The sequence below is a fragment of the Mytilus edulis genome, chromosome 11, assembly GCF_963676685.1.
Source record: "Mytilus edulis chromosome 11, xbMytEdul2.2, whole genome shotgun sequence".
In the NCBI taxonomy this organism is placed as follows: domain Eukaryota; kingdom Metazoa; phylum Mollusca; class Bivalvia; order Mytilida; family Mytilidae; genus Mytilus; species Mytilus edulis.
Genome location: NC_092354.1, coordinates 74,223,082 through 74,240,470, shown reverse-complemented (window position 1 = coordinate 74,240,470; position 17,389 = coordinate 74,223,082). Strand labels below are relative to the sequence as shown.

The 17,389-nt window shown below is 31.6% G+C and overlaps 1 protein-coding gene across 5 annotated transcripts in view; it reads right to left on the bottom strand.

The window, feature by feature from the left end:
* Window positions 1-1,728: 1,728 nt before the first annotated feature.
* The window catches only part of LOC139496263 (NAD(P)H-hydrate epimerase-like), a 65,523-nt gene continuing 49,862 nt past the window's right edge, over window positions 1,729-17,389 (bottom strand). For 4 of the 5 annotated variants that reach the window (XR_011657581.1, XR_011657582.1, XR_011657580.1 and 1 more), the window contains 4 exons: window positions 17,275-17,385; window positions 5,271-5,532; window positions 2,349-3,781; window positions 1,729-2,068 (listed from right to left, as the gene is read on the bottom strand). Coding sequence is in view for 1 of the 5 variants with exons in the window: in XM_071284759.1 (XP_071140860.1) it covers window positions 3,552-3,781; window positions 5,271-5,532; window positions 17,275-17,385 (603 nt within the window). In the remaining 4 variants the exon portion in view is untranslated. Of the gene's footprint in view, window positions 3,782-5,270; window positions 5,533-17,274; window positions 17,386-17,389 lie in introns of all 5 variants that reach the window. The other variant, XM_071284759.1, reaches the window with a different exon arrangement.

The window sequence follows — 17,389 nt, the reverse complement described above, 5'->3', positions numbered from 1 at the left end:
TAATCCTGGTACCATACTATGGTGCGTTTCTAAAGTTTACAATATACAGGATGGACCGCCGCCCCTGTACTATCCTTTATATATCAATCACTATCACATGGTAAGTTTCTACCTGAATGTATATATGTACATTGTATGACGTTACGCGCAATGTTCGTACATGAAAGCGTAACACAACGTCGCGAATATTTCGTAACGTTCAAACCAAAAATTGGACTGAAACGTTGTTTTTAAGCAAGTGCGACATTCTTATAAGACTCCGCAAAATCGACGGTGCTTTTTAACTACTTATCGAAAATTGATATATTTTAGTTTTTTGAAAAATTAAGAAATTAAATATTTTAAAAAATCATAAAATTCTACCATTATAAGAGCAGTGATAAGCAAACAGTTGACGTAAATTTGAGTTGTGTTCGTTTTTAGGTCAAAAAATGGCGGTGCGACAACCTTGTAAGCCTTTGAAAAATCGCTCATAAATTACCATATATCATTTTTCAGGATATTTGTCTTTAAATTCATAAAATTAAGCAAATTAACATTGATGCAGTAAATACACTAATAACCTTTTTTTCATTTTTGATAAATGTTTTTGATTCACAAATCTGGAATGCCATTTTTTTTCACCGTGGGACAGATTTGCCCTTGTAGTATGAAACGCGTTTTTTTTCCTATGACGTCATAATAACGTCATAAAAATGCATAAAAGACTGAATGAACCATTCTGTTAAATTATGGAAAAAAACGTTTTTCAAAATATTAAATAGTTTTGACAAAAATCATAGTTTAGTGGTTACAATAAATGAAATATGTTACGCGGGACAACCTAAAAATCGCCGTATTTTTTAAAATGAATCTTGTCGCATGCAGCATAAAACATAGTTTCAACAATTTTTTTTTCGTTTTTATTTTAAAAATCGTTATTTTTTTAAAATACGTACAATATCAATGAATATGATATCACAAACTATATATTTTGGACTTGCATCTTGCCAACTACACCGAATTTCCAATGAGGTACGAACATCGCGCGTAACGTCTATACATATATATAACTACTGAACATAAAAAAAGATCAGATATTCGTGGGTTATATCAATTTTATAACGGATAATAAAATTGAGAATGGAAATGGGGAATGTGCCAAAGAGACAACAACCCGACCATAGAAAAAAAACAACAGCAGAAGATCACCAACAGGTCTTCAATGTAGCCACAAATTCCCACACCCGGAGGCGTCCTTCAGCTGGCCCCTAAACAAATATATACTAGTTCAGTGAGTATATATATACAAGTAATTTGTTGTGTTACCCCAGTACAGCATTAGGTTGTTTGTCGAAAAAGTGCCACAAATTGAGATCTAGGTATATATTAATTATATTCTATACTATTTCTAGCTAATTGAGTTGTTTGTTTGTCAAGGGATGTGTTATTGCAAACAATACCACAGGGTTTTAAAGCTTATAAGTCTAACCAAAAAACAAACTGCATGGCAAACGTTTAAAATCAATGGACGACGAAAGACCGTGAAACTTGAGTCTACAAAACAAATCATAGAACAACCTAAAGACTGGGCAACATGAACCCTATCAGAACCGAGGGTAACCTCAGGTTATCCAGAAATCTAATCACACCCTCTCCACGCGTGGCACAGATATATAAAAAAAATCGTTTAATATAGGCATTGACCTGAATCAAATAGAAGATCTTCTGATATAATAATAAAAGCTATAGACTATAATTTTTATTATTCTTCTCGTTTATTCATCTTTTTAGACCAATTAAAACAGATACGTAGGCAATCTTGGTAACAAATAAAGAAAAGAGGTCAACGAGAAACATGTATTTATGAATAACCAACAAAAATGTTCATTAGATAATTGTCAGTAATGGCTTAAGACTAATTTTTAGAACATATAGATTCATGCACTACTCTTGATGATATGATTTTTAATCAAACCTCTTTCCGGACAAGTATGATTATACACATGCACATCAGCTGTAACCTAAATATCAGAATATACGTTGACATTGTTATACACCCACACGTACGAATGTTCAATACATTGCACTAGAATTTAATTTTGGATGCAACACGTCTTCTGATTGGCTGATGTTATTTTGTTATTAGCCCATAGACATAATTTAGTCATGTGACCGTGACGTCATCAACGTTTTTTGATGGTTTTCTACGGTTTAAAATGGAATTTAGAATTAAATTATAAGAAATAGCTGTAATATTTTTTCTGTCTATTCGAAATAACATAAAAAATGTGGTGCACACCATTAAATAACCAACTACAAGCGTTATTCAGTGTGCACCAAATTTTTTATATTATTTCTTCATAGACAGAAAAAATATGGCTTGGAAGAGTAAGTTATCCATACAAAATAAATAAGAATTTTGATTACATTTCGTGAAATCTTTACCCATATAACAGTCAGTACTTTAGTCCAACTCATTTTACTAATTCTTCAGATCATGCTCTATGCTCATTTTAACATGATTGGGTGGCATTATATTTTACACTGAGCGTTAGCATATTTTGAGCTAAATGGAAGATCCATTAATGGCAAATGATTGTATTCAGTAAATATTGTTACAAAAGATATCATAAGATAAACATTATAGGTTGCATTTCTGTAAATATTGACAATGCCTTTGCGGCTAAAACTGTACCACTTTTACTATGAAGTTTTGAAACAAATCTTATCCTAGAATTGAAAGTTCATATGCACCACAATTTTTTTCAAAGGTCAAAATATAGGGCTGTGCGTCATATTTTAAACGTTTATATGCCCTAAACTTCTCAGAGTTTAAACTAACACTAATTTTCTTAACTACCCCTACCTCGAATGAAAGGTTACCACAGATTTCAATGTAAACAATATACACATGTATATTTACTGGTAACATTCCAAAGTTTTGTCTCTGTGAGTCGGAACACAGAAAGCATAACTGGGATCCAGTATGTAAACAAAATTATTTTTCAATGAATATTCAAGATCTCCCCAAAAGAGGCGTGTTTTGAGAAACGGCTGTATTTACAAAGTGCAACCTAAAAGCAGATTCTAAAAATAAAATTGGTCAACCTCTCCCTTTTTTGTTGACAAGTTTTTTTCTTGAAACTAATACGAAAATAAAGGAAGATACTGAATAGCTCCTACTCTTAAAGACTAGGATACAAATGTAACAATGCTATGTAAGCCCCTGTCCAACATAACTGTTCAGTCCACTCCGACACCACTGTTACCCGCTATAAATCAAACAGCAAAGTCAATTCAAAATAGACTTCTTATCTCACAAGGTAAAATATATGACTTATAGAAATATATATCAGAACCCACTTGTTTCTGGATTTGATTTATAAACAGAAAATAGATGGTGAATATATTGTACAGGTCAAACAATTACAATACGAAATTTTGATAAAGGCATAAATTCTCAAAAGGGATGCCGATTAAGCAAGCACTAGCGTTGTTATATTATCATATCTTAAGTCAAAACACCTTTATCATCTCACATAGTATTTAAGAATTATGGGTAATAAATATCAGTCACTTCCGTTTATTTCGGCATTTGATTTTAGTTCGACCACACATTCTGTACCGGGGTAAGGTGGCAGATTAAGTTCATATTTCTGAGCAAGAGATTTGGGTATAAATCGTCCACCAAGATAATGTGTCTTTCCATTGAATAGTTTAGCACACAGTTTAGGCGCGGTCAGTGATATCAGTAACTCTGGCTTTAATCCATCTTCGCACCCTTTCTCAACATCCCAACCTAAAGAAAAAACACATAACATATAGTATGTAAAACAGAATATGTGTTTTTTGCGCCTGTCCCAAGTCAGGAGCCTCTGGCCTTTGTTAGTCTTGTATTATTTTAATTTTAGTTTCTCGTGTACAAATTGGAAATTAGTATGGCGTTCATTATCACTAAACTAGTATATATTTGTTTAAGGGCCAATTGAAGGACGCCTTCGGGTGCGGGAATTTCTCGCTACATTGACGACCTGTTGGTGACCTTCTGCTGTTGTTTTTTCTATGGTAGGGTTGTTGTCTCCTTTGCACATTCCCCATTTCCATTCTCAATTTTATTGTTTTTTATAATCATGGCAGAACATATGTATATATTTTAGAGTTTAGTATGACGTCAATTTTCAGTGAAAGAGTACATAGTTTTGTTTAAGGTCCAGCTGAAGTCCGGCTCCGGGTTCAGGAATTTAATTGCTGTGTTGAAGTCTCATTGGTGGCCTTCGGCTATTTTTCACTATTTGGTCGGGCTGTTGTCTATTTGACACATTTCGCATTTTCATTCTAACTTTTTTAGGGTATGCAGGTAGGTAAATGTATTTAAAACGAAATTGTAGAAAAAACATAGAAATTAAAAGATGTGATATGAGTGCCAAAAAGACAACTCTCCATCTATGTCACATTTTGTAAAAAGAAAGCCGTTATAGGTCAAAGTACAGCCTTCAACATATCGACTATTATGTATCTATATGGTCCAAATGTAAGGCTGTCTCTTTGCATAAAATGCTTGTCAGGAATAGCAATGCTTGCAGAATAATAATCGGATATCCATAAAGGTGAAGCAGATGTAATATGCTTGTCGTTAAGATAGTTAATGTTTAGTTTGTTAAATCGCTTGAAAATATCTGAATCTCGGAAGTAATGTAAAGTATTTTTCAATCTTATTAAGAGTATTTTACAATGAGTTATATTTTAATTTGTAAATTTAATCAATACTGTAAATATTTCAACATTGTATCATGTTTAAACACAATATGTCGACCGAATGTATATCAATACATCTGTTAACATATTTCGCTTTGAAACAATTTCTATATTCAAAGTCTGTAACTGTTTAAAAATGAGTTGATATACATGTAAGAACTCTACAAACCAGACCAAATTTCTCCTTTTGAATATTACAATTGTCACTAGCCGGTTAACACAAGTTGTGAGTTTTAACAACTCTTTGGTAAGGTGAGTTCGGATGTCATGAAGAAAGTAAGTGATATTGTCCGGTTACTCAAGTTTCACTCACAAATTCAAACTGGCTGCAATGATAAATACCAACAATTAATCAAATATATATTTTATACACCTTCAAAGCTTGCTGTCTGGTATGAGCCAGTTCTCTGTGTTGAAGACTGTACTTTGACCTATAATTGTTTACTATTACAAATTACGACTTGGATGTAGAGTTGTTTCATTGGCACTCATACTACATCTTGTAATATCTATAAACATGTAGTTATACTTACCAGATGGAACATCTATACTAGCTATTGGTACTTCAACGTTCTTCAGTGTTTCCAGTACGCTGGCAAAGTCTGATCGAGGTGGCCCTTTAAAGCTGAAGCCAAACAGAGCATCTACTACCAGGTTGTATGAATCACTGATCAGAGAAGCTTCAGATGGCAGAAATGATAAGAAAGGCATATCCATTCCCTCACACTGCTTAACTAAGCTCTGGAACAAAGGTTTGTTTGGACGTTTTGGGTAAAAAATCGAGGGTTTATATCCCTGAAAAGACAAAAAAATCACATGCTAGTTAAACCTTAATATAAAATATTAGAGCAGGGCGTTTATTGTTTGTTTACCACAAACATAGTGTCTGTGTTTTTTTCTAATAATAAAAAGTAAATTTTACCTTGACCGTCACCGGGGTAGTAACATTTCTATATTTTACATTTATGTCTCGAATTAACTTATAAAAGGATGTAACATGGATAAAGTCTTTGTGCGAATATCAAGGAGAGTCAAAGTTTCGGAAACCTGTATTTCTATCCTACTAGTATTCATTAAGTTTCAAGGTTGTATGTTTTAGATTCAGTATTAACTTCGCCTATAAATTACAAGACTCAAATGTCTATTATCGTAACTATTAACAATTAACAATATTTATTAAAACCCAACAAAATTGTTTTTTTATTCAAAGATGAATAAGGTCCTATCAAAGTTAACAGTTTCGCAAACGTGAATTCTTTCTCGTAGGGATTATCTTTATATCTTGCCACTATCATAATATATGAAGTAGACTTCATCAAGTTTATATACAATCAATCAAGGTTGTATTTTTCTCTAGGGCTATTCTTATATCTTGCAACTATTAAACTATATTGAATATACTTCATGCAGTTAATATACAATCGCTTTAGGTTGCATGCGATGAATTTGGACACTTCATTGCTGTATTTGGCAATATAAACCAACGGGCAATCAATTCAATGTAGATTATTAGTCCGAATGCAAACACTCGTCCGTCTAAATTGACAAGATATTAAAGTTTTCTAACCATAACTTCCATATCATAACACCCAAACATGCGATGATTTCTAATAATTCTTCCCAAATGAAACATTAGTATTCTTAATTACCACAAACAAACAAAATGAGAAGAGACGTTTGTAATAAAGTTGATTATCTTTCTTCCTTTTATTGTCAATTTGTATCTGGCGCTATCGGACTAGACAGTACACGGGGGCAGTAAGAACGGATATTGTTAATAATTCAAGTAACCTTAATTAGGTTGTGTTGAAATAAAGTTGTAGTTTGTATGTTAATTTTAGTCAATAAGTCGGGTTTAATACAAGTTACTTATGTCTTAATTATTCATATAACTGACTATTCTATCAGTTCAGATAATTATCTAATTGTGTCTCTAATCAAGCAGCAGTCGGTCGCCTTCATAAACCAGGTTTGACCTTGTTTTACAGTGCATCCTGTTTGTGACAGTCACATAAATGTCAAAACTGGTGTCTGCCGTTAATGAGCGAAAGTATCCCTACATCTTATACAAACGTATTTCGTGTGGACTGAATATTTTTCATAAACCCTGTATGATATTTTTTTAATCTCTTGAAGATACAAATTGTACAGGGCAACACATTGCCAGTTCTCAAAATATAGTTTGAGAAACGTAGGCAGATTAAGAAAACTATAAACGCCGTTGCAACAGTCACTCTTTTATTTAAAGTCCGAGGAACAGTAGCTTTTTAATAATAAACATATACAGTATGGTTCACAACTTATTGTGAAACAATTATCAGTACTCTAAGTCAATTTGAAAAGTGTCGTGAATAATGAGAGAATTACCCCTGTGATTAACATATATTTAGTTTTAAGAGATATTTATAGGATCGACTCGTATTTACTAATAGCAAAAAGTGCAATTCCCTTGACAATAATGTAACTGAAACTGAAATATGCTTTGTACGTTAATGTAATGTTTTCTGCAAAATGAAGGTAACAGTAAAGACTTGTATAAAAAGTAAAATCATAAAAATACTGAACGCCGAGGAAATTCAAAACGGACAGTCCCTAATCCAAAGGAAAAATCAAAATCTAAAACGAAAAGATAACAACTGTCATATTCCTGCCGTGATACAGGCATTTTCTTATGTTGAAATTATATCGTCTTAAAAACGATGATTTTGGTATAAAAAAATCGATGCATTTAAGGCTATTTCCTAGCTAATGCAACAATCTCTTGACATGTAAAATAGTGTCGTCACATGCCTGATTTGTCAAACAAAATGCGGGTGTCAAACGCGAGCGGTGGGTTTTCGCTCTTAAATTTATACAATTAAAGGGCAATAAACTTGTAAAAGTTCTCATGTTATGCCAGTTGCTTGTTTTACTAATTTTGGAAATCAAAAATTATAGCATAGCTTTTTATCAATTTCGGGACAATAACAATATCGATAATTTTTTCAAGAAGGAGATGCTTAAGGATTACTCGATCTGAATCAAAGTTAAACAAGAGATCTTGTAAATTTAAACTAGACTGGATCTAAGAAACGGAAAATTACATACATCCGTGATGCACTTGGTCATATTTATTCTTTAGATGTGAGTACAATGCACCATAGCATTTAATACGAGAAATATAAACTATAGCTGATTGTACGGTGTGGGCTTTACTCATTGTTGAAGGTCATACAGTGAACTAAAGTTGTTAGTTTAAGTGTCATTTGGTCTATTGTTGAGAGTAATGTCATGGGCAATCATACCACATCTTTCTTTTTTTTTTTATATATAGACGGGATAATAGTTACGACCAATTGCACTTATTAGTGATGCACTTTATCATAGTCCTTTTTTCGATATAGGTAGAATACAGCATTGTATTTATCAAACATAACTTATATCTTATATATAATCTATAGTTGCCATATCTTGAGAATTGATATCTTTCACTTTACTTATATATCGGTTTCAAAGTAGATACAAATTAAATGTTCATGGAATAGAATAAAATTCTGTCGTGACTCAAATTCCCTAATGATTGACTGTTCTTCTTATAAATATTCTGTAGTAAATATGAAGATTTAATTTGTCTGGCAAACTTTGAGATGCTTAGAAATATCAAAACTACTTTTGACATATAAAATCCAATTCTGACAAACTTGATACCAAACAGAAATTGGACTGACAAACGTAACATCACTATCTCAATGAGCATCCGTCACTAAAATGAACTTTTGTAAACATTTTGTTTTATTTGCAATTTCTTGTTGTTATATTATATACACAAAGAGACTGTAGGGAATTGTTTTAGACGAAATCGATCTTCAAGGCGTCGTCTTTTTATTAGTAGACACAACAGTTCACAATTCCAGAGAAACATCATCATGTTATTTGATCTAAGACATAAAGCAAAAGCAAAAAGACAAAAATAACAAATAAATCTACGGTGAGGCAAGATCACGTGATTCCGATCGACAGACAAACTGTAAAACAAGTCCTTATCATTCTTTGATTCTAGAGACGTTGTGAATACGAGTCGTCAAATGAAGTAACATCAAAGCCAGTAAACATGTCATTTTGTCATACGAATGTTAGCAATTATTGATATATTCTATACAAAGCAATATGTTTTGTAATATACTAGAGAATAATAGTCACAAAGGATTTCCGGTCTAATACACATGATACACACAATTCAGGTCTAATTTCTATAATGTTAAATGTATGTAAATTTATCTAGTGATATTTTCATTGTCTTGTTCTGTCTGTGTCTTGTCTAACTGGGAGCTATCGTTATATCTCATAATTCTTCTTTTTTTATTCAACAACAAATTGCACTTTCTGCTGTTAACAATATACCTCACTAGTCCAGCATACAAGTGAAGAGTCCCTGTTTGTTAATACCAGAAATCCAGGGTTGTTTTCAGGTAAGCATCAATATATTAAATCAACATTAGTCTTATAATCTAACAGCTAAGTTGTAAAATTATCAGCAATGAAATAACAAACAAGTAAATATCAGCGAGACTTATTTGATTACCTATATATATTAATAGAAACGAATACTATACATATATCATCTAGCAATACATGACTTTTGAGTATAGTTTCCGGAAATATCTCATAATTTTAATGAGTTCCAGGGTATTGGAATATAATCATCTCCTTTTCTGATCTCATAAAAAAAAACTCATCCTTATAACATGTTATAAATTTGTATTTGTTTCTTCATTGCATATTCACTTAATTGTGAACTTTAAGTATAATAAAATAGACAATAATCAAGATACAAAAGACAAGTTATTAAGAAATATTCCTCACTTCAGATAATACTGAAAGCCAAACTTGGTCATGTTATTTGAATAAAGACAACAAAAATATAAATGACAACAAAAAAATCACCATGAGGTAACATCACGTGATTCCGATCGACAGACAAAATGTAAAACAAGTCCTTATCATTCTTTGATTCTAGGCACGTCAAGAATTAGAGTCAACAAATGAAGTAACATCAAAGCCAGTAAACATGTCATTTTGTCATATGAAGGTTGACAATTATTGATTTATTCCATACAAAACAATATGTTTTGTAATACACTAAGGAATAATAGTCACAAAGGATTTCCGATCCGGTACACATGATACACACAAAACAGGTCTAATTTCTACAATGTAAGATATATATGTAAATTTATCTAGTGACATATGTGCTATTAATTGTTTTGTCCTGTCTAACTGGTAGCATTCGTTAGATATCATAATTCTAATGACTCCCAAGATACTACCGGCTGTTATCATCACATGAAACGAAAATCATCTCCATAAATTTGTAATTGTAGCTTCATTGAGTCTTCGCCTAGTTATAAATTTTATAAACCAGGAATATGTTACATATGAAGCTACATGAAATGCTCCTGAATACCGCCATAAAAAATCAAAAAGAACAACAACATTAAAATCAAAAATCGATTTAAGGGGAAATCGCAAGGATATATGTTAAGTTCTTTCAAAATGTGTCTACCCTCATCTTATAGTGTATTATCTGTATTATGCTGTTTACTTTATAAAGTAATTTCGTGTAAAAATAAGTTAAAAATTTATATTTGCTTTCATTTGTTTTGTTCTGTTTATATCTTGTCTAAATATAGCATTCGTCAGATCTCATAATATTAATGACTCTCTGGGTCTGGAATACTATTATCTGCTGTTTTGATCATATTAAAAACCGCATCCTTATAAAATAGTGTTTATTACTTCATTGAAAATTCACAAAAATGTAGAAGACAAGATAGACAATTAAGCTACAAAAGACATATTCCTTAATCCGAACAAAAATGAAAGCCAAATGATAGGTTTAGCATTTGGCCATTTGTCTACTCTCGACATTTTAGTGTATAAGATGTTCTATTATTAAGATTTAATCATTAAGCATTAAATCAATTTAATAAATTAAGATTATCGTCTGCTCAACTAGAGTTATCTTTTCTTTAATTTTGAAGGACTTTAGCGTCTTTCATTAACCTACATAATTTCGTAAGCGGTTTTCCCGCTTTTATTTGGTATAAAATTACATGCTTTTCGTGATTTGTTCATTGCGTGATTTGAACTGAAGGAACATAAAAAGGATGGGCTGATTCAGACATAAGATAAGTACATATGTTTTAGTGATAGATAGATATAGTTGTTGCAGTTGAATTTTCCGAATGATTTTATTTCTGTAATTTATTAAAGAATAATTTTATTTTATTTGAAAGTTGTTCTTGCAAATAGTTTGATTCTTAATTCAATGTATCGCTTACTTCGATAGCATTTATACTGACTAGACTATTATTCAATAGTTACATTTGTGCACACATATATTAATCATTGAATAGCATTAAATTTAAAATGCTTTAATACAGGTGATATATTTGTTTTGATTGTAATGTATGAGCGATATTCTTTAAACAGGTAATTACATGTTTGTAGTGTAAGCCGTGTTAACATTTACATGCCCGCTAATGTTTAATTTGTTCCACGTACATCTTTTATAAGTTTTTTTTTTAATTTGCGGATAATTAAATAAGCTTGGTAATTTAATTTACCGTTTATAACGATGTTATATTTGGTTTGAAGGAATATTGCACTTGTTTTAATTGTGTTTTGTTACCAACTTCAGTTGTTTAATGCATTCAAATGTATTAATTTTATTTAAGACAATGTAGTGGGTTATATGTGGTATTTCATTTATCTAAATCGGATGATTGAATAAGAAGTTGAATTTATATTTTGAAAGATGAATGGGCTTTTAAGACTTGATGTATGTAGCTAATCTGTTTTTATAATTATAATAGTTTATAACAATGCCAAGACATAGAGGCAGGCGTCGTCGGCAGGACCCGGTTGGAGACTTCGTCTTAGAATGGCTCCCAGGGAACAACTTCAACCACCATTTAGGAATGAGAGAAGGCGTCCCAAAGTTGATATTGATGAAGATGCCCCTGTAGTAAAAAGACGGAGTGTTGATGGACCTCAACTAGTTGCCTTGCAACCAGATGTAGAATTCAAGAGATTGAACCTGAATTAGCTGCCTTAGGTGAGGTTATCAAAGTTTTTGATGAACATCTAATGTTGCCCGGTTTTAATGAGGTTGTTTTATTGATAAGTCAAAAGCTTAAGGAATTTTGAATATATTGATTTGTCCCTTATGCATTCACAACAATTTCAACAGTCAAACAAATGAAAACACCTTGGCATTAATGACGGTATGCTGGTTATACAAAACAAAGTTAGGAAAAACCATACTGTTAATTCTGTTGAGGATTGGACTGATTGATTTATTGCTTATGCCCAGGTCCTTATTAAAAGGTATCCTGGAAAAACAAGTGAACTTTTCTCATATATGTCAATAATAAGGGGTGCAGCGGCTGATCATCCTGTTGAAAAATGGTATTCTTATGACCAACAATTTCGTTTGAGAGTATCGAGGGATCATACTGAAAAATGGTCATCCTTGGATGGTTTTTTGTGGTTGCGTATTTTAACTAACAATACTTAAAAACAACAGCAGGCTAATGTTGGTTATAAATGCTGAGATTTTAATTTTAAAGGTTTTTGCAATAAACGCAATTGCCAATACAGGCATGCATGTCTCAAATGTGGTTTTAATCATCTTGCTTTACGATGTCGTTGCTTTATGGACAATGAAGGTAATACTGGTCCATCTAGGTTTAAGAGAAATAACATTTCACCTTTTGTTAACAACTCTGCTAATAGAAAAACCCAAAAGGAGGTTGTCAGCAAAGATAATTTATAATTTTTCAGAACTACATCCAGACCAGTTTAATATTTGGGCCCTAGGAACATCGTTGGTTAATGTAAATGAACTCTCTAAGCTTCTGGAACTATATCATGATAAACAAAGCGCTGTTGAACTTTTGAATGGATTTAAATATGGTTTTAAAATTCATTAGGTCCCAGACGTTCATGTGAATATAGAAATTTGTTGTCTGTTTTGAAAAACCCTATTGAAGCTCAAAAGAAGTTGAATAATGAGATATCATTAGGTCGAATGGAAGGCCCATTCAAACATAAACCTATTTCAAATCTTCGGTGCTCTCCTATTGGTTTAGTTCCTTAGAAAACTGGTGGACTTAGATTGATAACTTATTTGTCTTACTTCCGAAGGAAAGTATCAATGATTTTATTGATACTCAGTTTACCAAGGTCACTTATTCATCATTTGACAATGCAGTCAAAATTGTTCAACAAATGGGGAATTCGGCTTTAATGGCAAAAATGAATATTAAATCGGCATTTCCTTTACTTAAATGTTATCCTGGTGATTTTGATTTTCTAGGCATCACACTAAATGGTCTTTACTATATCCAAAACAATAATGCCCATGGGATGTTCTATTAGTTGTGCTACATTTAAAAAAAAATTTCAACCATTTTGCATTGGTCAGTTAAAATTAAAACGCATTCTGAAAATTTGGATGATTATCTTGATGATTTTATATTTGTTGGAGAAGCTCATAAAGATGACTGTCTCTTTCTTATGACTGCATTTTCAAAGTTTGTTCAAACTTGGAAGTTCCTATAGCAACAAAAAAAAAAAAAAAAAAAAAAAAACCAAACAAACAAACCAGAAGGTCCTTGCACAAAACTGGAATGTATAGGTTTGTTAATTTATTCAGATGAGATGTTGGTTAGAATACCAGTGTTAAAATCAAAAAAGTTAAAGATCAGATAAATTGGGTATTGGCGTCTATATGGCTCTTTTAAAAATGTTAAAAAAATCTCATCATTTTATAAGATTGACCAAAGGAATACGAGATCATTTGCATATGTGGCAATATTTTTATAAAGAATTTAATGGCTATACATATATCCAAGATTTAGATTGGGTTTCAAATGCTGATTTACATTTGTATACTGACAGTGCAGGTGGTCATTCACTGGTTTGTGCAGCTTATTTAAATGGACCATGGGCAATTTTACAATGGCCATAATTGGGACAAAGTTTTATTAAGTGACATTACTTATTTGGAAATTATACCTATTGCCTTGGCCATCTATTTATGGAAAGAAAGGTTTACGAATAAGAAGATAATTTTTCATTGTGATAATATGGCTGTTACAATTTTAAATTCAAAATCTTCAAAAAAAGACAGGGTTATGTTTTTGTTAAGAAAAATAGTTTTGTGGACATGTTCTTTAATTTTCAATTTAAAGCGTTGCATATGTTTTCAAAATACAATTTTATTGCTGATGCTTTATCTCGTGGACAGATGAAGAAGTTCAGAGAAGTAACGAGCAATGCCGACCGGACGCCACAGACTATTCCACACGAATTCCTAGATCTTTTGTTATAGAAGCTTCAAAATTGTTGAATTATTCAATTTCTCAAAGTACCAGAAATGTTTATGAAAATGCATTGCATTCGTTCAATATGTTCAGGATGGAATATTCTATTCCCCTTAGTTGGCCACCAAGTAACAGACAAATTATTGGTTATATTGGTTTTTTTGTCACTAAATCATTATTCATCATTACAATTAGATCATATATATTTGGAATAAGTTACAAATTAAAAATTCAAGAGAATGAAGATTTAACTAAATCTTTTATCATACAGAAACTTTTGGGTGGTTGTGATAGACTTTACAACTCTTAAGATCTTTTGACTATTGATATTTTGATTAGATTAAATGTGGCTTTGAGGCACGTGTGCTCTTCTTATTATGAAACAATATTGTTTCAAACAGCATTTAACTTAGCTTGCTGCATTTTTACGTGTGAGTGAATTTGCCATTACAACGATTTTATGCAAGAGCATGTTTTACATAGGCGGGATGTTTATATTGACCTTCTTAAATCAGCTGTCTATTACGATAATTTTTTTTTTCAAAAACTAATCAAAAAGGGAGATCCACTACTTTAGTTGTAAAAAATAAATAAAAATGAATCAAATGCGATTTGTCCTCTACAAAGTTTGAAAGCCTTTTTGCAAATAAGACCTGGAAATGATGGTCCTCATTTTTGCCATATAAATGGGAAATCATTGACAAGATTTCAGTTTCAGACTGTTTTAAACAAAGGGGGGGGGTAGATCTTACCTACACAAAGTTTAGGGCAAGGCTATTAAACATACTGATTTTGATGATATCCATCCAACTCTTTTCGCTGATGATGGCGAATCTGTCATATATTGGCAATGACATTTTTATTAATGCTAATCAGTCAGCATTAGAGTTGTTTACTAAGTGTTTACTAAGTATCCAAACAGATTTTTTTTTTTTTTTTTTTTTTTTTTTTTTTTTTTATATCCAGATGAATTTTAAACTGTTTAAAGTTGCAAGCCATTGTGCATGGACACATGAAGTTGTATGTCAGTTGAATAATTTATTTCAGTTGTTAAACGCACGCATCAAGTTGAACAGCTCTTGATTATACAGTTTTGTTGTTAGTTGTAAATACATAGTTGAATAAATTTTTTGTTGTGCACGTTGTTTATATTTGTACTGTTGTATAGTAAAGTTGATTACTTCATTGATCCTTTGTATAGTAAAGTTTATTACTTCGTTGATCTGTTGTATAATAAAGTTGATTACTTCGTTGATCTGTTGTATAGTAAAGTTGATTACTTCGTTGATCTGTTGTATAGTAAAGTTGATTACTTCGTTGATCTGTTGTATAGTAAAGTTGATTACTTCGTTGATCTGTTGTATTGTACAGTTGATTACTTCGTTGATCTGTTGTATAGTAAAGTTGATTACTTCGTTAATCTGTTGTTTAGTAAAATTGATTACTTCGTTGATCTGTTGTATAATAAAGTTGATTACTTCGTTGATCTGTTGTATAGTAAAATTGATTACTTCGTTGATCTGTTGTATTGTACAGTTGATTACTTCGTTGATCTGTTGTATAGTAAAGTTGATTACTTCGTTGATCTGTTGTATAGTAAAGTTGATTACTTCGTTAATCTGTTGTTTAGTAAAATTGATTACTTCGTTGATCTGTTGTATAATAAAGTTGATTACTTCGTTGATCTGTTGTATAATAAAGTTGATTACCTCGTTGATCTGTTGTATAATAAAGTTGATTTCTTCGTTGATCTGTTGTATAATAAAGTTGATTACTTCGTTGATCTGTTGTATAGTAAATTTGATTACTTTGTTGATCTGTTGTATAGTTTAAGTGATATTCTTTGTTGAACTGTTGTATAATATAGTTGATATACTTCGTTGAACTGTTGTATAGTATAGTTGATATACTTCGTTGAACTGTTGTATAGTATAGTTGATATACTTCGTTGAACTGTTGTATAGTATAGTTGATATACTTCGTTGAACTGTTGTAAAGTATAGTTGATATACTTCGTTGAACTGTTGTATAGTATAGTATATATACTTCGTTGAACTGTTGTATAGTATAGTTGATATACTACGTTGAACTGTTGTATAGTATAGTTGATATACTTCGTTGAACTAATGTCTAGTATAGTTGATATACCTCGTTGAACTAATGTTTAGTTGTTAAACTCCGTTCAATTAATATGTTTGTTCAAAACCTAGGTTTTTTCATTTGTTTTGTGTGTTAAAGTTAATTTTTTGTCATGGATTGATAAATTTTGTTTGGCGATGCTTGCAAACAAGTTTGCTAGCATTTGGCTGAATTTATTACAGTTGGCGTCTGGTAGCCCAGTTGCCATTTGGGGAAAACATATGATGGTTGCCCTTCTATGTTTTTATCTTGGACATTAATGAGACATTGTCGATGAATGCAAATTCATAGGCCGGTTGATATATAGTTGAACTGTCCTAATAAATCCATGACAAAAAATTGCCAAAATTCAAACTTACTATTTATTGTTTTTTATTATGATAATTATTTAGTTTGTCTTACAACTTATCTTCATTTGTATAACGAAGGTAATCTGGAGTCATTGGAAATATTGCGAGTGATTTCAATGGATTTGGGTTATCTTTTATCTGGTATATCGAATTCCTAAATTTATATCTGTTGGTTTCTTTCGAATATTTAATAATTTAAAATTCTTTACGTAACTAAAAGGAAAACAATAATAAAACTTTCAAACTAGCCAGATTTTCGCTTTGTGAGTGAGCAGTTTTCAGATCGCAATCAACTACAAAACTCAACACCGTTTCAAACATGCGTTGCACGGTACAGTCTTATAGCGGTTGGAACATTATTATGTGTTGAACTATTATGATTTGTACTCACTATTATGATAGATCAAAACAGACTCTAGATAGTTTTAATCTTTGTATCGCGATATCGATACAGTTATTCATTATTTATAGCTTTGACTGAATGATGAGTAGAGTTTGTCCTACTATGTGGTTAAAACCTGGCTGCATGTAGTATAAACATATTGTATTTTATGTGTTTAAGACGTAAGGGGGGACGAGGTCGACTGAATAATTTACATCCTGTTGCTGTCGAAGCATTTAAATAAATATCAAAAACAAATTCTTTTAAACTACAAAGTTGTATACATAAATATACGTACAAAAAGCTTGAGATGTCGGGCTGCCACCATGCCGTCACCGCCATTATTTCCGGGACCACAGCAAACAAGTATAGCACCACTATCTCTCGTCATCTTTTCTAATGGAAAAGTCTGT